General features: G+C 45.2%; 1 protein-coding gene and 1 long non-coding RNA gene across 2 annotated transcripts in view; both read left to right on the forward strand.

Annotated features, from left to right (window-relative positions):
- LOC135401506 (uncharacterized) overlaps positions 1-23,123 on the forward strand; it is a 182,121-nt gene that overhangs the window by 115,448 nt on the left and 43,550 nt on the right. The gene's annotated exons all lie outside the window — the stretch shown is intronic.
- Positions 615-2,004, forward strand: LOC135378432 (uncharacterized). Its single transcript, XM_064611462.1, has one exon. The coding sequence runs from the start codon at positions 681-683 to the stop codon at positions 1,983-1,985; it is 1,305 nt and encodes a 434-aa protein (XP_064467532.1). The 5' UTR covers positions 615-680; the 3' UTR covers positions 1,986-2,004.

The following is a 23,123-nucleotide window of genomic DNA, read 5'->3' on the forward strand; positions in this document are numbered from 1 at the left end:
ATTTCAATACTTTTACTGGCTGGCCTTCATCCAATTCCGAAGAACCGATAATCTTTTCAGGAAGGCCAAGCTTAGCAGAGAGAGTTGAACTTAATTCCAGACCAGTATTTAGTGGAAGTTGTATTTCATAATGACCGCTGACTCGTATTATTTTGGCTTGGTTTTTGAAGCGTTTCGTTAGAAGTTGACGAAAAGGTACAATAATGTTTTCTCCCGCAAGAAACTTAACTTGCTCTGTCGTGGTTACGCCACCGAAGAGGCTAGTCTCCGATATACCATTAACGATATCTGTGACATTATTAATTGCAAATGGGATATTCACCTCCGCCAGAGCAACCTCCCACTTTCCATCTAATTGCACTGGCTGAGCTAGTTTAACTCTGAACTTGCTCATTGTGTTACTAGGAAATACATCACTCGAGGCGTTTGACAGTAAGTTGACATAGAACTGGCTCGCCATTGTTTTTCTTTTTCTAAAATGAAAACAACATGATCGTGAGGAGTTCTTTTAAACCAAGAGCGAAGTCAAATGGGCGCGAAATTTAAAATTTTGGGGCGCAGGTAGCGCCATCTGTTGAACGGCGGACGTGCAGACGGAGGATCGCGGCGCGACTTTCAAAAGGTTAGTGAGATTTCACTCATAGCGCATCGAAAATGCCGAAAAAAAAGCGGACCAGCGAATGCTACAGTGCGATGAGTGTAGGCGCTGGATGTATATAGAGGAGACGGACTTCGGGACTTACGAACAAGCCGAAGAATCGACGGACAGATTCGAATGCAAGATATGCGAAAAATTCCAGGTGTACGATCAGAAATTGAACGACCAACGCGAAACCCTCACGCGGATGGAAGAGAGAAACCAGACCCTCGGCAAAATAGTAGAAAACCTAACAACACAACTCGGGACCCTTTCGGAAAAGCTCACCACGCTGCAAAACGAAAACGACAAACTTAGAGAACGAAGTGGCGCAACCCAAGAGGCCAGTCAAGGAAACACCGTAAAATCTGCAGAATGCGAGACAAAAATGGAGATCATCGAATCCTTAATCAACAGAGTGGAGATGCTCGAGAAAGAAAACGGGGAACTTCAAGCAGAAAAACAAATGGCGGAAGGCAGAGCTAGCGTGGCGACCAAGGATCGAGGTCAGCAAGACGGATTAAGCCCCCCACGTGAACATCCTCAGAAACCACCCATGGCAAATGAGGTCGCCTCAAACAGCCAAGCGAAAGAAAAGAACACTGGGGAAGGAGATCGACGCCCAGGGACAAGTACAACCCAAAAGCGTGTCACCATAATAGGAGACTCGAATGTAAACAGAGTTAAGAGGCCATTACTCAGAGAGATAAACAGGGACAGACGCGTGAACATAATCGGAATATCAGGAGCGAAAACTAACGAAATCCTCGAAGAAATGTCCAAGATGCCGCAGAACGAAGGTGAAGAGAACCTCGTAATCATCATGGCAGGACTAAATGACGTTCTGAGTGGCCAGGAACCAGAACAAATAACATCAGCGTTGACCGACATAGGGAACCAGTGGCTGGAAGACCACCCAAACGGGACCTTAGGAATCTGTTCCATCCCATTTACGAAAGAAAGAGGACAGGAAGTACAAGCAAAAATCCGACAGGTGAACAAGAACATGCAAACCGTGTGCCACTCAGCGCCCCGGATGCTCTTCTTGAACAATTACCATATCCTGAGGACAGCAGAATCGTCAGGAATAGTGGATATACACTTCTCGCCGGAGGGGAGTGAAAGGGTGGCGCAACTAATCGCGCAAAAGATTGATGATTTTTTAGAAGTAGAAATCACCAACGTAAGAAGCAGACAAATGCGGCGCGAGTACTACCAGCCACCTCATATGCCAATGCAGCGAACCAGCTGGACCCCATACCACGCGAGGAGGTGGGGACCCCAACAGTGGCACCCAAGGAGAACAATCATGGACGCACGATATCGCCAACCCCCACGACCATACTAACAAGTCACAAAAACAGAAAGAGAAGAACTCGGATACACCCTAACAGCATCCACATCGCAACACTGAATCTACAAGGAGGGAGCAGATTAAAATGGACAGAATTGGAGCTCAATGCCGGGAAAGAAGATATAGCAATATACACCGTAACAGAAACCCATCTCCGAAACCAGGGCGAACCACTCCTCGACCCTAATTGGGGCTGGATAGGAGTCAACAGGCAACAAACAGAAAAGAAGGGTGGAGGAATCGGGATCATGTATAATAAGGACATCGCCGAAGTAACATCCAGGCAGAACTGTTTCGAGCACATGTGGGCAGAATTTAAGATAGCTCAGAAACATACAATCTACATCGGAGTGGTGTATATGGCGACGGCCAATGAAGACCCAGAATGGAATCAGCATATCTGTAAGTGTCTCATACAAGACATAGCAACATTCAAACAGGTGCGCCCTGATGCTCCAATAATGCTACTTGGCGACTTCAACTGTCACATCACGGAATTAGATAGTAAGGAAACCAGAGCAGAGCATCTCCGGGCGATAGTAACCAAGCACGGCTTGGAAATATTGAACCTCTATGAAAAATGCCAAGGACGAATAACGTGGAGTAGGGGCCTCCAGGAAACAAGCATTGATTACGCATTGGCCTGCGGTCGGTGGCAACAATCTCTTTTACCCATCCAGAAAATTCACATAGACGAAGAAAAACAACATAGCTGTGCAAGCGACCATAACCGGATCAAAATAACCCTGCAAACACCCAATCAGCCCACACAAAGTCGAACGCCGACACGAAAAAGCGAATCAAGATGGAAGACAGGGAATGAAGAAAAAATGCTAATGTTCACCAAAAAACTAGAGGCGACACTCGAAGCACAAGGACCCGCAGATTACACCGATTTTATTCGACTCATTGAGAGCGCCGCCGAAGACACGTTAGGGAGGACACGTGGAGGACTAAAGGGGACCAAAAGAAAACGGACCCAACCGTGGTGCGACAAGGAAATTTTAGAAGCCATACGGGAAAGGAAACGGCTATGCCGACTATGGCGAAGAGCAGCCAAACTGAAGGACAATACTCAAACCGAACAGGAAGCGTATGCAAGTCAACAGGCAAAAACCAAACACTTGATAGCATCAAAGATAGAACAGCACTATAAATCAGTAGAAATTGAAATCAAATCATCGGGAAGAAAGAATGGGAAAATGTTTTGGAGATATATAGAAAAATTAAACCCCCAACAAGAAGAAAACGCAGACGTCACTCTGCGAAACAGTCAAAGTGGACAAATCCTGACACAAAAAGAAGATATGGAAGACTACATGACAACATATTTCACGCAACAGCAAGAGGAAATGCATAAAAGGACTATCGACCAAGACAGCCTCACAGTAGACCAACCACACCAACTAGACCACAGCGAAGACATATTAAGGCCAATAGGGGAACAGGAACTATCAAGACACATCGGCAAGTTAATACAGGGGAAAGCTCCCGGCCCCGACGGAATACCGAATGAAATGTTGAAGGCTATGGACCGCAACGCTAGGGAAAACCTAAGGAAGATATTCAATAATATACTAGAAACACAACTCATACCAGAAGAATGGAAGCACAGCACCGTGAAACTGCTACACAAACGGCAAGGTAAACCAAAAGAAGACTTGAACTCCTATCGCCCCATCACACTCCAAAGTAATGTCGCAAAGCTATTTGCAGCCATCATAAACGAAAGACTAGCAAAGGTATGTGACAGCAAATTAAGCGAATCGCAAAACGGATTCCGGAACGGCAGAAGGGGTAGTGATAACTTGTTTATCCTGACCCAACTCATGGAGCTCTACCAGAAATCGGGAGACGAGCTATATCTGGCCTTTCTTGACCTAGAAAAGGCATATGACGCGATCCCTCACGAAAACCTTTGGAAAAAGGTACGAAAGATCGGACTCCCGGACAGTATAGTATCACTACTCAGGGATATGTACACAGGCTGCTTCTGTTCGTATAAATTAGAGAACATCCAATCACAGAAAATACAGCAAACCGTGGGCCTCAAGCAAGGATGTCCACTATCTCCAACGCTCTTCAACATCTTCCTTGACGAACTCCTGAAAGAACTTCAGAACAGTAACAAAGGCATCAAAATATCCACTGTGAATACGACAAATCAACTGATCGAAACTGACATCCCAGTACTTGCTTTCGCGGACGATATCCTGCTCATAACAAAATCATCAGAAGATTTACAACACCTCCTAGACATCTGTACAAAAGAAGCACGGCCCGCCGGAATCAAATATAGTCAAGCAAAGACGCAATGGATGAAGATCGGAAGAGAGAGCGACGCTAGCGAATCCTTCTCACTCCAAGGTTTCAAAATCTCGAAAACTAAGCAATATAAATACCTGGGAATAACTCTACAGAATCAAGCAAACTACCTAGAGGAACATGAAAAAAGGATATTAACAACGAGCAACAGAAGGAAAGGCCATGTCTGGCACCTCGCTCGACACTCGTATAATCCGTACACCGTAGGGACTCTACTTTGGAAAACGGTCGCCGTCCCGAACGCAACTTACGCCAATGAAGTGTTGTGTTACCGTAGCGACACGATCAACTCATTGGAACGACAGCAAAGGGAAATTGGAAGGTGGATCCTGGGAGGAAACATGGCAACAGCGAATGCTGCGATTGAAGGAGAAACAGGATGGTCCAGCTTTGAATTCCGAGAAGCGCGCTCAAAGACCAGATATCTTGGACGCCTCAGTCACCTACCAGAGACCAACTACGCCAAACGTATCTTCCACCACGTGCGATACAAAGGAACAAAAACAGAATGGATTAAAAAAATGAACCGTATCGACTCAAAATATAGCCAGGGCACCAATCGGCATAAATCCAATACCATCATATCGTGGCATAGACAAGTAAATGAAGAAATGCGGAAAACAAAAAACGAACATTGGAAAAGACAAACCCAGAAAAAGCAAAGTATGGATCTATACAACAAGTACAAGGATGAACCAGCCCCATATGACCAGTATAGAGGCGATCATCAAAGTGGCCTCCTGTTTCAGGCACGAACAGGCGCTCTCCTAACCCGCTCAAGGCTATCAAAATTATTCGACCACCAAGACGACACTTGTATCTTATGTGGGGAGGAGCGCGAGGACCTCGAACACGTAATGCAACGATGCCCAGCGACACTGTCAACCCGTCTAAACCAAGAGACACCAACGGCACTTGGACTAAAAGCCCCACCAAATACAGAAGAAGCCAGCGACATCGCTGAAAGATGCAAGCGCCACCTGGCAAACTGGGAAAGGCGAACAAGGAGTGCCCTGCGCAATCGAATCGACCCCAGTCAACAAGCACTGCAAGCCTCCCCTTCGGATGGACGAACGGAAGCGGACCCGACGGATTCCAAAACCCGGAGAGCCCCGAAACATCCCAGAGGCAGCCCTGACTCCAGTCTGGACCGTTCCTGACGGCCCTGACCCAGCCTGTGGTATCCTAAGATACCTGCCCTGACTCAAAAGGGAATAGGCAACCCTAAACCTAAACCTATTTGCTGGAAGTGCTGCCATCTCTAGATGAACGAACTCAACTCCCCATGACGCCACCTGGCGTAAAAGAAATCAAACGACGTCTCCACCCCACACAATTCTATCCTGATTAGCGACGCAAGTAATCATGTAGAGCCCGTGGCCCAGTGGCTTAAGATGCTTGTCTGACAACCTAAAGGACCCAAGTTCGATTCCTAGTGTGTTTCACCATGACGTCATTATTGTTACTTAATCTTATCATTGATGTCACATCACTAAGATTAACTATGTGACGTCACTGATTAACTATCTTATCCACTGACCTCACTGATATGAGGGCGGACCGGCTGCGGCCTGGAGTGACGTCATTTCCTGTTTGACGTCATTTCCTGGCTGTAGAGTTAATCAGTAGTACTACTATGCTACGATGCCAAGACCCCAATGGTACAATTAACAACTTTTCATATGTGTGGCCTAATGGTGGCATGTGATAGTAGATCGTTCATGGTATTGGCAGCACTGAGAAACATGGAAAAGAACTACCTTTTCAGGATCTGTGGTTCTGTCCTCCTTCATAGCCTCCAGTCTTTGGGTGATTTTTTTCAAGTTCCGTACCATTTTCAATGAGTCTGGGAGGATTACAGAGGTGTATAAACTCAAGTGTAGTAATGATGAAATGAAATGGAAAAAGCTGCTGCTACGTGGACTGGAGTATTATGGCCTGCTGTGCAAAGGGACTGATCTCGAAGTAATGTTGTTTAACTGCCATGCAACAGCCCAAACTGTATTTTGTAGTGAATCATCGCCCTAAATTTTGTACACCGCTCCCAGTACTATTGCATCACAGTGGCCATAGTACAATTCACAACCCGCTGCTCGGTCATGTCAAAATTTTAGTACGATACCATAATTATTTTCGGCCACTTGCAACTGCTGCTCCAAAGTTTCAATGCGGCGTGGAAGCTTCTCGAGCTTCTGACGTGACTTGCAATTACACTCAGCAGCACCAGTCGATGTAGAAGGAGTTGAAGCTCCGCCAGATGCGTTCTGCACAAGCCCAACATAACAACGTATGCCGTACAACAGTTCTGCCATGGAAGAACACTAAGGAATATTAGTTGTTAAATGTGCTGGAGACCCCTGGCATGCGTAGGGCTAGGAAACATAAAAATGGATAACTAATCCTCGCAGATGTTTAAACAGAACCGTGTAAAGGCAACATATCGGCGTGAACCAAAAAGCATGTGCAAAACGAATACAGCTCAATCCTGGCTTAATCTCAGCATGAGAACATCAAATCAGGTAAACAGCTACTCGTTGTGAAAGCGCTTGCTGTAAGTTAAATGTCTCAGCGTAAACACAGAAAACAAAGCCCACCGAACAGGACTTGCAGGTGCTGTCCTTGTGCTAAAATTAAGATGACTACACACCATTTTGTGCAGTCTTTCTCGTGAGAAAAGCTAAAAACAAAAGAAAGGATGAGGGAATATGCACGCCCGGAATCGAAACCACGCATTATGGATTAGAAGCAGAATACTGCTAGTGAAGTACAGCCTAGGACGTTTTGCAACTACTCCACATGCAATAACTGAGCCCGAACCACGGCGCCATAATCAGAAAAACTCCGAAAACGGCGCGACAGCAGCCTTAACAAGAAGAATGCCGCGGCCGCTTGTCACAACAAAAAGAGCTTTCGCAACGTTCAGCCAACGATGACAGTAACGTGAACACTAACCCTGGAAACTTTGGAGGCGCCAGCTCCCTTGATCCTTCGTCAGCGTCGCTACCCGAGGCACTCCGCTTAGCCCTACACTGTTAAAACAGAACTTCAACGCATAGCACGCTCCTAACCAACCACCGTACCAAATGATATCATTCTTTGTCATGATTTGTTCAAAACAGGCGGGAGGCGCCTATCTGGGACAAGATTATCTGTCCCAGATAGGCGCCTCCTCTCATTTTCAACAAATCAATGCACAGAATGATATCATTCGGAAGGATGGTTGGCTAGGAGCGTGTTATGCGGTGAAGTTCTGTTTTAACAGTGTAGCAAGACGCGTCCTTCGGCGCTCCATGGCATTTTCTGAGCCTACATGAAAATGGCAAGCGTATAAAATGTACGTCGCTAAATGATTACGCTGCAGTATGCACACCCCATACTTACCGCAGTCGAGAAGCTCAGCGACGGCCGGTGGTTCGTCTTCTCTCCATTTGACGCTTACGTGCTTCGCACGCAATCTCTCCATGGCGTTCGTCTCCGTCATTAACTGGAAACCAACCTCAACGTCGGTTATAGCGCAGACATCATACACGTCCCATGTGTCTTCGTTTGCCCACTTTACCAAAATGTGCATGGCGGCATTAATGGTGTAACTGCCGATTGCCGACCCACACAAAATGAAACCACGCCGGCAGACAAGAACCAACCGTCAGTTGCAAAACGCGCACAATCGCGATGCGGATTGGCCAGGATTGACTGCGGGCTAGGTATGCACCCGATGCTGTTTAAACGCTTGGTTATACTTTTAATATATTAAGTTGATAATATCTCTACTACCGCTTTACTCTCTGCGACTTCCAAATTTACACTTCTCTAAAAGTTTTGTTGCATTCGAGTATGCGATAGCATAAGCATGTATCCAAGCCGTGACCGCTGCCAAAGCTCCTGTTTTGTTATTACGGTTCCATTGTGCTACGTTGTACGCCGGTTCTGTTGCTGAAATCGTTCTTTGTGCTACTTGGATGAAGAAATGCCCAAATACGAGCGGTATGTGTACGGCGACTACCAGCGGGAGCATGAGATCTTGCAGCGCGAACTGCACGCGATCGATCATCGCCCATTTACCATAGGCAAGGTGCTGGGCCCATGGTCCAGTCCCGCTCATACACGCCAAGGTCTGCGTCACCTTTGGGATTTCCTGTCATCAACAGGCCTCTCCACCCTGCTTTGATTACCGGACCCCTTATCATCTCCATCATCATCTCTCATCACGTACAAGTGGTCAGCCCCATCTTATCATCGTATCTCTATGTGTGTGTGTGTGTGTGTGTGTGTACGGCGACACGTGCGATGTACCGGAGAGGACTAAGAGATGGCTGAAAGCATACTGCGAATCGCGCGATGCTTTGCCGCCGGCGGCTCAAGCTGCTAGCGATGCTCGCGACAGTACCTCAGATTCTGACACTGACGACGTTCCAGCACCTCAGGTTACACTCGGAGATGAGGAAAGTAAGTTGCCTGTTGCTAAGTGCTTCGAGATGGTAGCTGAGGTGCTTCTATTGGTTCTGTAGCCGGACGATCTCACGACCCAAATTACATGTCGTCGGACGATGATAACTGGAACACAAACTTAGCACAGGAAAGCTTCCGCGACAGCAATCAGGAGGACTCTTCGTCCAGCGACGAAGTCATTGACGACGAGGGTTGCAGCACACGACAGCAAGTAAACGAACGAAAAAGCGATTTGGTACGTTTTCAACGTTTGTTCTTGGGTGTCGTGCGGTATTAGGAGTAAGAATGTGTTAAATAATTCATGTCAGGTCTTTTTCGTTCAGTTGCACCAGATGTATGTTATATCGCATGGCATATGTCTCACTGCTCACATCAATTCTTTCAGGATGAAGCGCTATACCCAGGAGCTAAACTATGAAAAGCTGAAAGTCTCGTGCTGGTGATGGCCCATAGTCTGCGACACCATTCCTCAAAGGGGGCAACCTAAACCCTCATTAAATGTATTGATGCTCACATGCCTGAAGGTGCTGATCTTCCCACAACAAAGTTTCTATTTTTTAAGAACTTCTCATATGTGGCGGAATGCAAGCGGACAACTCATATATACTGCCCAGGTTGCCTCGAGTACCTGACTGTCGCTCCAAGTGAATCTGAGTCTCTGCAGTGCCCCCAGTGTACATCAGTGCATAATGTTTGTACAGTTTTGAAATCAGACTCATTCTTCTTAACGCTTGACGGGGGCGCACAGATCAGACAGCTGCTGACAAGTGCCAAGCTTTCCCATAACCGTGCTCGTGTGTCATATGATGTCGGCGATATAACCCAGGGTGCGGCATACAGCAGACTACCAATAACAGACAGTAACATATCTGTGACATAGAATACCGATGGTGTTCCTTTGTTTGAATCCTCTGGACATAGTACTTGGCCTTTGCTGTTACAAGTCAATGAACTACCATACAAAGAGAGGGTGTAGAAGCTTCTACTTTTTGGTTTGTGGTTTGGGCCACAAAAGCCCAGTATGAACACTTTTCTGAAACCGTTCGTTCAAACAATGAATCGCCTGTCGTCGGAAGGTGTCAACTGGACAAATGATGACGGTGAAAGCAAGACATGTCGTGTCTACCCAGGACCATGCATTGTCGACACTGTAGCACTGCAAACTGGAAATCCTCGTATGGGTGTGAAAGGCCCAAGTGTACTCTTTTTTCTCTCATTTTTCAACCTTTGCGGTTCTTTTGTTGTAGACTACATGGTTTAAAATCGCTTTGTGAGAACAACTGCACTTTTGTGTTTTAGCCACTAGAAGCGCGAAGAGTACAGCATAGGGTGCTGCATGCCGGCAATCAGCGAAAGGCTCAGAAAAATGACTCCAACCTGGGAAATGAGAAGGTTCCCTCGGTCACTGTCAGACATGAAATACTGGAAGGCATGCAAATGAAGAGACTGGCTGCTGTTTTTCTCTCCTGTTGTTCTAAAAGAGTTCCTTCCAAGGAAATACTATAAGAACTGGACGAAGTTTGTGTCGATCATGCATTTTTGTCTCCAGTCATCTGTGCCACTGGACAAAATTCAAGAAATGAAGGAAGCTATGTTTGAATTCTTGGAAGAGTATCAAGAACTATACGGCATCCAGAACATGAGCTACAATGCACACATCCTTCTTCACATGATGGACCACATAAAGGAATGGGGACCCCTCTGGGGATTTTCTGCTTTCCCTTTGAGTCTATCAATGGGAAGCCTCTACGGTTTGTGCATGGATCAGGATACGCTCACTCTCAGATTGTGGAGAAATTCTGCATCATGCAGAGTCTTTCACAAATGGTACCAACAAACTTGTGCTCGGCAAATGACAATTTGAGGCCTTTTATGAAACCGCTGCACAAAGGCTATAACTTGAAGAAAAAGGTTTCACGAAGTGGTAGGACCCTTCTCCACGGAAAAGGAAAACAAGAGGGTGGTAGTATGAAATACAAAAAAGGCAACCGTTCGCTCTTTTACCTATTGTGTTGAATCCCTAGACATGTCGCGCCGAAAAAAAATCCGTATGTGTCTGCTGAAGGAAATATCGTCGGAAGAGTGAGTGATATTTCTACAACGTGCTGTGAGCAGCCCTGCATGATGGAGAGCCGTGTACAGTTTACGATCAGGAAGCTGCGTGTCTTAGACATTGTGCTGCCAACCGTAGGAGCTTGCAGCCCTCCTCTCGTAGCTGTTGAGGAGACCGATGAGTACACCACTTTGACTTCCTTACAAGTTAGAAAATGTGTCATTCTTTGTTGCTCAGAGAAAATAATACTGAGCACGATTCCTGAGGAGAATGTCTTGGAGTCTGTATAGGATGTTGTTTTTATACTTGAACGGACTGAAAATATTGCAGTTCTATTTCGATTAAATACTCTTTATAAGTAAGTTACTTCGGTTTGCCTCGGAAACAAGAGGGAACACGGTGCATAGAACCTGAAATCTTGCTTCATCACATCACTGAGTTTGACTTCCAGGCATGTTAAATGTTAAAGGTTTGGAACTGTGCACATTATTTTGTGCTTCTTATTGATTGATTGCATTAGTGTAGGATGGGACAATGTACATAGTACACACAAATGTGTTGCACCTTCATGACGGAGCGAATTGAAGTTATATTAGTATCAGCTGCTAGATATAAACAGGGTATTTTGTTCCTCAAGCTCAGTCTCTTGTCCAAGGTTATTCAAGGCCGTAGCTAAAGACATGAAAATGATCGGCTGGTAAAGTCTCACTTGGGGCATGTTCAGGGTCAAAAAGAAACTAAAAACTGTGTTTCTAAGCCGGGCCTTCAAAAGAGGATCGCCTGGAAAATGCTACTCATGCGAAACAGAAAGAAAAACACAGCCCGAACGATACAAGAATAACTGCCATCATCTGGTGTGCTTAACTGAGTCACCCAATTTTGCTCATCACAAACTTGTTAGAGCCTCAGCTGCTTTATTATAAATTTGACATTTTAACCACATTCGCTGTTTTTTGCGGTAAAATTCACATCGTGTAATCCAGCACGGAAGGAACTGGTGGATATCTGGACGTCCTGCATTGAACCTAATGATTTCACATATGACAGACCTAATAAAAATACGACGTACATCACTCATTAAAAAAGTTAATGAAAAAAAATCTGTAAGGTTGTTGATGATAATGGCATGTCAAAATACAGTATAGACTTCGCATTTTTGTTGCATTTTTGATTATTCATTAAGAATTCATCACAGGCCCATAAGAAACTCCAAAACCATTTTTGTAAGGGCAGAGATGGTACCAAAACTCACACTTCAGTATCATGTGCAATTCTTAACCAATAGGTTTATACAATCATATCGTCTACCTCACGTACTCTCCACCGAGTCTTTGCCTTGGCACACTCCCTGTTCAGCAGATGGCGCTACATCCGCCAAATTTTAAATTTCCCGACAGCGACTTTCAGTGTACATGTCATGTTCAATACATCGCGCTACTTCCGCAAAAAAAAAAAAAAAAAAAAAAAATTGCCGTCGACGTTGGCAGTTTACACGATATAGTTCGCTATATATATGTTCAACACTAGGCGCTATTTCCTCGATTTTTTTTTAATTTCCCGCTGAGTCTCAGTCAACACGCCGCCTTCAACAGGCTTTCACTTTACGCACAGGGGTGACATCCAATGTATTGCTCCATAGACAAAAGCGTGCTGGGCGAACGGATGCATTCTGGACAGGCCCGGGTCGCACGTCACGGCAAACGTCAACGCACACGTGACCTTAAAGATGGCCGTGGCCGGCGGCAAACCGGTTATAAACAAACGCATTTGCTGTTTCTGGGTACTGTTTTGGACATCTTTCCTCCACGGTACTTATTTTTATCCTATAATCTCGCAGTAAAACGCCCAGTTGTGCACATGAGGTCTCGTACTGTCGACTATTTCCAAAGATATGATGACGAGCCCGCGTAAAGACGCACTGAGCGGATGCGATGCACTTAAACTCAGGAGAAATGGGTTAACATATCGCGGAACAAGCACCGTACAGTTTACGCTAGTAAAATACGTTCATCTCTTGGCTTTATGCCGACGGGAATATGTCGGCAAGCGCTAAAATGACATGTAAACAAAGTCACATGACCTCAAAATGACGTTTTCTATTACGTGTGACCACGACAAGATAGCGGTTTTGCACTCCTGTGAGTTTACACGTCATAGTTCGATAGTGTTCAACAGATGGCGCTACTTCCACCAAAATTTTAAATCTGCCACCTCTCCGAGATTTTCCCATTATCTCCACTCATGTATTATCACAACACCGTTCGTCCGACATGTTTAAACGATAGACTTGTTTTCGGTTTTTCATCAAAGTGTGTCACACATGCCATCCACCTAGCACATTTTGTGTAGCCACCTAGTGGCTGGTCGGCATGTTTTGGCATCCTTGCCTCCTCGTTTTCATTTTTTCCCAGGTTCGACTGAAGAGCAAGTGCTCGAAACGTTAACCAATACTTTAACCCATTGTTCTTTTTTTTTTTTTTGCCCTCAAGCTATTATCTCCCTCCTTGATACCTTCGTCCTTTTGTTGTGTTCCTTTCATGAAGTTGTTGAGACAGTTTCACTTTTGTCCATGCTCTTGCATTAACAGAACTCCTCCAAATCATGTTGTTTTCATTGAGAAGGAAAAATAATGGCGAACCAGTTCTATGTCAGTTCACTCTCCAACGCCTCGAGTGTTGTATTTCCTATTAACACAATGAGCAAGTTCAGAATTAAACTCGCTCAGCCAGTGCAATTAGATGGAAAGTGTGAAGTTGCTCTGGCTGAGGTGAATATCCCATTTGCAATTAATAACGTCACGGTTATCGTTAATGGCATATCGGAGACTAGCCTCTTCGGCGCTGTAGTCACGATAAAGCAAGTTAAGCTTCTTGCAGGAGTAAACATTACTGTACCTTTTCGTCAACTGCTAACGAAACACTTGAAAAACCAAGCCAGAATAATACGAGTCAGTGGTCGTTATGAAATACAACTTCCACTCAACACTCGTCTGGAGTGATGTTCAACACTCCCTACTAAGCTTGACCTTCCTGAAAAGATTATCGGTTCTTCCGAGTTGGATGAAGGTCAGTCAGTAAAAGTATTGAAATATCAAGTGGATACTGAAGAGAAGGTCACCTTAATCACGTATTGTTCACGTACAACCAAATACGAAGTCCCAGAAGGGTATTACAAGTCAGGGAAGGACCTTGCCGACGCAATATCGATGCATATCGAGTAAACTTACAGTCACCACAAGATGCTCGTCTCTTATTTTGCTATCCCTACACTTTTAGCTTCGTACCCATATAGTAAAGGCAAAAAAAATGTCAAAAAATTATCTCTATTTAGAAGTGTTAAGTGTTCCCTTTCGTTTCTTTTGAATAAAAGCTACGGTGTACCTCTTAAAATATCACGGTTGCCTTGATGTTTAGGGCACGGTCCCTTCACAAATGTAACTCTTGTGTAGAGGCTTGTTTGTAGCCTTATGGAATTATCACCGTTACCTTCCTGTTAAGATTACTGTTGCCTTGAATTCTGTACCCTCTGTTTAGAGGCTCTATCGTAGCCTTAAGGAAGTATATTCCTGTTACCTTTATGTTAAGGATACGGTGCCTGACAAAAGTTTACGGGACGCGAGGTCGGCGTACTTTTTCTTCAGCGTGACACTGCCGCCGCCGACACGTGAGGACAATTGGAAAGCAGAAGCAGTAACGGATTGTTCTTCTGTTTTCCACTCCTTCTGTCGTGCCGACAGCCACGGTATCACGCTGAAGAAAGATTACGCCGACCTCGTGCCCCGTAATCCTTTTTCGGGCACTGTACCTCAATTTCTTGGACCAGGTCGCTATTAAATGCAAGTTACAAAGACTGATCTGTGAGACTGATGCGATTAAGGCCTTTAGTTAGTCACAAAAGGACTAACTATAACCAGCGGCATGGCCGAGTGGGCTAAGGCGTCCGCTCGTTGGTGATAACCAAGGTCGTGCTGTAGACTGGGAGGTGGTGGGTTCGAATCCTACCGCCGGCTGTGCTGTCTGAGGTTTTCCCTGGGTTTTCCGAAGACTTTCCAGACGAATGTCGGCACAGTTCCCCCTGAAGTCGGCCCAGGACGCATACTAATCCCCCTGTCCCCCACTCCTTCCTGCTGTCCTCTCTCCGTCTGTCCACATCTGTACGTCGCTCATAGCCACAGTTGCTTCGCGGCGCTAACACGCAATCAAAAAAAAAAAAAAAAAAAAAAACTAACTATAAGAGTCAGTCACGTCCGTCTCAGGCGTCAGTGTTTTTGACTGGCTTTCAACAGCGACCTGTAGAACGTGGTGATAACGTGATGTCAGTGTACCTACACAGACTACAAGAAATGACAAGATGTAGTTTTTCGGTAATATATATTTACAACCATTCTTCGGTACAAAATCCAGTTGCACATATTTGTTACGTATTTGTACCACCGCACCGTGAACTTCTCGCTTAGAGCTGCACCATAAATAAATTATTTGCGGATGACACTTTGGCGCCCGTGTTTTCAGTTCACCTTGTCGGTAAATTCACCTTTAACGCATTAATTCAGTCAATAAAATCAACAGTCAGAAACATTCATGGCGTGAGGCATAATCGGGAAGTCTGCCTCGTTCAGGGATCTAGTCAAGTGACAGCAAAATCGTTACCTTGCAAAATCTCTAGAACACAGTCTTCTAGAATTTCTAGAAGGACAGTGAATTGCACTGAAACTCACCTTAAAGTGACAGTCCGGTCGAAAACATAGGTCTGGGAAACACCGCCTTATGATTTCTAATACTCCTCACAACAACTGTGCAAAATATTTCAGAAGAAATCGTATCGCACGATTTATAATCGACTTTTTTCTATGCCGCCGTTGGTCCCGAGTAAAGGCCGCAGCGAGCTCTCGCGTGACGTGCATAAGAGCAATGCCGCACGTGACTTGCGCATGCCTGCTTGCGCGATAGTTGATTGTTGCGTGCTAGCATTTGTCCATTATGATGTTTTTGAGTAGCAATCACGCGTTATGTAGACTAAAATGCAGAGTAGCGTCAATGTAAACACAGGTATCACGACGTAGCCTTCTGTTCAGTACGCTCATAGACAAAAACACCTCTCTGCATTCCCAGCAACGGCGCAGTCCTCCGCTCCACTTTGTCCATTGGGGACGTCATGCTCACGTGACGGCTGACGTACATAGATGATCCTTGGGGCAAGGAGTATGCGAGGGAGAAAAACGAAACCGGATATCTTCGGAGGAGTATTTTTTATTCGATATCTCGAAAACCACGCCATTTTGTGAGCTGACACTTTCCACCCAGCATGTAACCTTCCGTGGCAGTTGGAAAAAATCAACTTCCGGTTTTCCCGGACTGTCCTTTTAAGCAGTTTTCAAGCTCATACATTATAGCCAATTATACAGGGTGTCCCACCGAAAATGGACCAGGGGTTTAAAGAAGAACCCCTTACCCTACGCGGATGAAACCAACTGTAGTTTGTTAGCTGCCATGTGAGCCGCCAAAAATATTTTTTCCTGTGCCTCATTAAATAATTAGCAATAATTAATTAGCTGTTTTTTAATTATTGGTCCTAGCGCCAAGGTGTGAATTCGGAAGTTGCAGATCATCTTGAGAAAGAGATAAACGAAGTGAAACCCGGTCGCTACGCCAAGCGGTTCCTTTTTTTCCCGGGCCCAAAAATTGCTTTCAGAAGCTACCCGCAGCCTAAATAGCTCTCCGGAATTGCGCGCCCGCGCGCGACTACTGTCGCGCTATCTGAAAGACGCGTTATGAACGAGATAACGTATTTCTTCGGTACTGGCCTTGATTCTAGTGCTTGCAGCCGCATGACGTGTTGTGGAAAAGCGCGCAAGAGCAAACGTGTGCTATCTCTTGTGATAAGCTGCAAAGACAAACAGGCACAGTGATACGTCTTTATTGTCTGAAGAAGGAAGTTTCTTACTTGGAGAAAACAAAGCCGTGCGATGAATAAATGTCACTCAAATGTAAAACTCTTTCTGAACTTTTTCCTGTCCACCTCAGTTCCAGGCTACAGGATGTGTTCAAAAAGGTCACCACCTGAGGCAATGCAGCACTGACAGCGGTTCAGAATGTCCGCGGTCGCTCGTCTGATTCCATTTTCTGGAATCTCGCTGCAGAACTTGATTATTTGCGCTTTCAGTGCATCCGGCATGGTAAGACTACCCTCTCGTACACGCGCTCCTTAACGTAGCCCCACAAAAAGAAATCAAGGGGAGTGAGATCTGGGGATCTTGCAGGCCATTCCACCGGTTCGTGGCGCCCTATCCAGTGCTCGCTGGATGTCGCATTGAGCCAACTTCTAGACTGGCTAGCGTTGTGAGCAGGGGCACCATCGGGCTGGTACCACATACGGGGCAGAGCAGCCAACGGAAGATCGCAGCAAAGCTGGTCCACAGGTGCTTCCAAAATTTCCGTGACGTACCTCTACCAGTTAGCGTCTGATCAAAGAAAGCCGGACCAATGATGCGACCACCATAGACCCCGCACCAGACACTGAAGCTCCACTGGTACTTGTGTTTGGACTGGGCAACCCAGTGAGGGTTCCTTTCGGTCCAGTAATGTGCGCTATGCAAGTTGACTTGCCCGTTCCTTGAAAAATTGGCTTCATCAGTCCAGAGAACATTACTGAGGAAATCATTTTCTTCATCGCATTTTATTAGCATCCACTTCGAAAAGTCCAGCCTTCTTTGGAAGTCCCTGGGTTCCAAACTTTGATGCAGTTGGACATGGTAGGGATGCATGCCAACTTCTTTCAGCGTTCGCCATACAGATGTCTTCGGACGCTGGCATGAGGTTAGGCAGCCATGAATGCCAAGACATCCGTCTCTACGTCCTCACCTAAGGTGGTTGCTGTGCGCCGCTTCTTCCTGAAGCCTCCGGTCTGACTGAGTGTTTCGTAGACCCTGATTATTGTGTTAGGCGCAACTTTGTCTCCAGGGTGCCACTCTCGGCATATTTCGGCAGCCTTCCTCTTGTTCCAATCAGCCGCACCCAACGCAAGAACCATATGCGCCTTCTCCTCATTCGTGAAGCGTATCCTCGCACCATTACAATCCCAAATTCCAAGTCAAGACCAACTGGAGGATTAAAGGAAACCTCAGTATGCTTTGCAGCGTCCGAAATAAGGCCAGCCTCGGCAATACTTTCGTCAGATAAATGCGCAAGGGCAGCGACTTTTATGAATACAGCAAAAAGATCCGCTTATCGCATTTATCCCTCTCTCTCAATGACACGGCAGGCGGCTGCAAGCGCTAGAATCAAGGCCAGCACCGAAAAAATACGTTATCGCGTTCATAACGCGTCTTTCAGATAGCGCGAGAGGAGTCGCGCGCGGGGCGCTCAATTCCGGAGAGCGCTTTTGGCTGCAGGTAGCTTCCGAAAGCAATTTTCGGACCCGGGAAAAAAAAAAGGAACCGCTTGGCGTAGCGACCGGGTTGCACTTCTGTTACCTGTTTCTCAAGATGATCTGGAACTTCCGAACTCACACCTTAGCGCTAGGACCAATAATTAAAAAATAGCTAATTAATTATTGCTATTTAATTAGGTGCAGGAAAAAAATATTTTTGGGGGCCCACATGGCAGCTAACAAACTACAGTTGGTTTCATCCGCGTTGGGTAACGGGTTCTTTTTTGAACCCCTGGTCCATTTTCGGTGGGACACCCTGTATATCTCCAATGTACGATATTAAAACGTAGTTCTCTTTTTTTTCCTTTTGACTTGTCGTTTGTTCTCTTGCTATTTCCTTTCGCTGTCTTCTGAACGTTACTTTATTTACTGTTTCTCTTTCTTCTTTCTTTTTTTTATCGAGCATCTCAATACCTGTTCTTCCTCCTGCGACTAACACGGTGTTAAGTGTTGCTTGTACACGGCATGCGGGAACATGCTCGTTAGGCGAACATGTGCGCGCTGTTATTGTGTCTCTGCGTGCGTCAGTGAAATTGTTCACATAAAAACTACGTCTCCCTCTCCGTTTTTCATGGACTATTGAAGAAAAGTACAGCCTCAACTAAGTCGACATTTCTACCTATATCAGAAAGTGCCGAGTGTCTTCCAGGTCCATGCTTGCAGTAACAGCGTTGATGATTTCCAGTTTCGTCTGTCTCAGACATGTATTCTGGGCAGTCGCATTCATCTCCTGTGCACATTCCACTGCGAACACCGCGAACGTCCGTACTTGAGAGCGGCATGATGCCTGAAAAAAAAAAAAAAAAAAAAACAGTTTCAGCGTTTAGTGACATGCAGAACGCGTTGACTATAGAAATAGTTTACCTTTGGCACGTCAGCGCGACCTCCGTCAGCAGAAAACCTCCGATATGAAGAAGCTCATGCGATATCAAAACTGGTAAATTTTCAATGTCAAAAAATGGCGTCCAAGATCTGCAGGCAGCAGGGTGTGGGAGCGAACCGAAAACCGAAAAAAAAAACGCTATTTTGGTGCGAACCGGAACAGAATCTCAACCGTATATGTTTTTTTTGTTGTTTTTTTCGCTCATGAGGGAAACTGAAAAATGTATTTAACGGTTTTCGGTCCAAGAAAAAACTTTGCCGGTTTGGACTACGAATAGGTGAATGAAACTGAAGTCGTGTGTTCTGAAGTCATGTCATGGATACTTTACGAGCGTTAGGTTACGGTGGAATGTATGTCAGTATACTATGACCCTTAGGCTCCCTTTGTAACGTTTTGTCGTTCGCGCACATAGACTTAGAGGTACATGTGGCCGATTGTGACTCCCTATCAATGTGCCGTAGTGTTCGTTTTAATTTCATCCGCTCAAACTCTCAACTAAACAGCGACCCAAGGGGGCTGCGTAACGGCTTCTCTATCGGTAATGTCGCGCAACGCGTCCCTTGTTTGAGAGCAGCGAAGTTGAATACATTTACGTATCCGCGAGGGCAAGCGCGTGCGAAGTGGCGCCTCTTTTGTGGACAAGACACGAAGAAAAGAAAACGGAGCCGTCGAGCGCATTTGTGAGTGAAGGTGTTCCTCGATTTGCGTCGTACTCGTGCGGTGATGCTTGCTGGCTCGGAAGCAGCAACAGACATTCGGATAGAACGCGATCGCACCAATCCAGTAAGAAAGTACTTTACGTATGACATCACGACAAACAAGTCCGTCTGTATCATGCGCTTCAAGAAAGGAGAAAGCCTATTTGAACAGACAGTCACCTGTACAGGAACCAGGAGCTCCCAATTTCACAGCTGCCTATTAATATTGAATACCATGTATGCGGAATAAACGGGGTTACATTTTGCAACATTGCTTTTTTTTCAGGGAATGAATATGCCGACCAGAAGCGGAACCGGTTAAAACCGGTATGAACTGTTATTTTTTTTAGCCCGGAGCAGAACCGGTACCGGACCGTTTATGATAGAACCGGAACGAAAACCGGAACGAAAAATGTTTCGGTTCGACACCCTGGCAGGCAGTTGCATGTTGAGGGGCAAATGATGACGAACGAGAAGGCGAACATCACGTGCACAGCGCGCCCCCAAGGCCAGTTCAAGTGAGAGTGAAACTTATAAGTAACATCGCCGTTACTTCTATGGGTAGGAAACACAAATATTTACAAGTTACACCATCTGCCATTCGGCCTGCCGCTTATAGTACCGACAAGTACCCTCTGCTGTGACGTGTAGAAGGCGTGTAACGTTGTCAGAAAAGTAGTGTAACTTTTAAATTGTATGTTACAGCATTTTCAACGTGGCCCTAAAAGCAACCAGATTAATAGTGTACAATGAGGTTTGTCACCTGGAACATCGCAATGAGGGCCATGTTATATTTCACCCATATTTAGCTCTGATGCTTGGATTTGGAAAACGAACAACCTTCTCCAGTTTCACAGTTGCCCACCGTGATGTCTGCCTCTTCCCAGCACAAAATTACATTTCTGTTTACAGTGATATTATCGAGAATGAAGTTGTAGGTGATATAATCGCACCCATTCTTCGTCGATTCCCATTTAGAGTGCAGTGTTGGAATGAAGTTAGATCCTATTCTTTCACAAATCTTTACTATAAATATGTGACTGCCAAGGAACTGACTACTATTCACATCGAACTGGAAAACGAGATAGGTGATTTCATTCCGTTCATAGCCGGTTCTGGTCGTGTGGGAGTTACTACCATTTTCGAAAATGTAGCGTTACGCTACATTTTCGAAAATGCATTAACACAGACACCCTGTCGTATATCACATTTTGGTGACAGTAAACGAGATCAACCATTACCGCATTACTCAGCTCCTCTTCAACAAGTTGGATCTGGCTTTTCGTGAGAATCTGTGCAGCGATTTATACCTATACTGACTAAACAAGTAGCGCTCTATGTAGGTTGGAAACTTCTTGACACCGGACACCAGGTAGCAGAGAAAGTGAAACAGGGAACAACATTTGCAGAGGCACTGAAGAAGAGGGTTGGTCGCACCATTCATTCGACTCGTGACGAATCGCTTCATGGGCTCAGAGGGAAATGAAGGAAAAGTAGTAAAAGCAAGCACAACAGAATTGATCGATCAGTAAAACCGGCGAAGAAATGAAGAAAGGTCGACATTGTCACGCGAGGAAAAGATGTCTACCATTGCCTTGGTGCATAAAATTTATTGATTCTGCACTACGAATCAATTGGAACTGGTTTCTCTTCCACAGGCGAAATCGCAATATATGTTTTCCCCCATTTCTGCACTTACCTCGAACGGAGTGGTTGAATATAATGTTCCTGGGTGGGTGGCGGCTTCTTTCACGGAGACGCAGCATGGAAATCAAAAATGGAGACGCAGCATCGACTACAGCAGGCATTACAGTAACAACAGACAACGTGATTCGTCTACAATCATTTGGATCTTCTCTCTTTCATCACGTCCACATCTATCTTAATTCTAAACTGGTTTCTAATTTCGAACATTATGCGTATCGTTCCTACTTGAACATTGTTACAAATATCAACAATCTTCCCCAGACTCACACCCTGTCTGCTATTTTCTACGAACCAGCTCCAGAGGGAAAATCTGAAAATTTTGCTATCTCCGCTGAAGCAAAGTGACTTTCCGGCCGCTAACGCACCAAAGGATCCGCTCTCTGTGATCTTTATTCTCCTACCTTTAGCGATATCTATCAACAGGAAAAAGTCCTTCTCAAACTCCTTCTCAATGTTGACATCAGACCAGTACTTCGTCAAACCAACGACGATTTTAGATTACTCTCAGGTCCGAATGAGGCCGAAAAGCACACAATAGAGTTTTCTCGAATTGTGCTCTCCGTCGAATTGTGATCTCCGGCGTGTGCAGGTTCCTCCAAGTGCACTTGTTGCAGTTGAACTCGTTGAGGAAGACTCCGAACAACACCCGCGGCATACCTTCTTCGAGGTTTAGAGATTAAGTGTTTATACTTAATATCTTGTCGTATACTTGTCCTATAGGACAATCGCTGCAAACCAATCTCAGGTGATATTTGATGATCTTTACACTGAACGAATTCCTTCGAAATTGACAGTATTGATGGTCAAGAGTGAAGCCTACCAGTGTCATGGACAATAGAATCCTTTTAAGCTTGAATATTTCAAGCTCAAAAGAGTGGTGAACGATGTTGGTGGTCAACACTACATGGACGACTTTGACTTCCAGTCAGACATCTACGCAAAAGGATACATGAATTTGCTCACAACCTTAAGAGGAATGGTATACCTCTAGCTCCGGCCACAGATGCGCCAATAAAAATTTATGCTTTATTACCAACTCATGCCAGTGCAGTCACTAAGTCCAGTGCTTCAAGGTAATGTTCGTCTGACATCGACATTTGCTGCTGACCTCACAGAGCTTTTGCTCGTAATCATTGTACAAAGGATATGCTTTCATGGAACGTTCGCTCTCGATAATATTGCAATGCAAAAAAGCAGAACCGGGCCTTTATGTGGTGAATAGAGCTCCCAGATCCCCGTTCCCCGGCAGAAAGCTAGACTAAATTTTATATCTCTAGGGACAGAAGCATCTCTTATTTCGACAGCTATGGAATACAACCGGCATATAAGGAATTCTATGAATTCATTCATCCCGCAACTTCATTTCACTAAAACAGGAAATGACTTCAGGGGTATGGGTCGGCTACCTGTGGTCTTTATTGTCTCTGTTCTATTCTGCTCTATTCTGTGGTCTCTATGTAGACAGTCTTCTCTGCTGTGGTTACCTGCTAGGAGAGTGCACTCGGAGGCTCTCGCACACAAACTTTAAGTTAAATGACAGGTTGATACCAATACTTGTGCTTAAACAAATACCAAGAAAACAAATAACA

The sequence above is a fragment of the Ornithodoros turicata genome, chromosome 1 (genome assembly GCF_037126465.1).
Source record: "Ornithodoros turicata isolate Travis chromosome 1, ASM3712646v1, whole genome shotgun sequence".
Taxonomy (NCBI): domain Eukaryota; kingdom Metazoa; phylum Arthropoda; class Arachnida; order Ixodida; family Argasidae; genus Ornithodoros; species Ornithodoros turicata.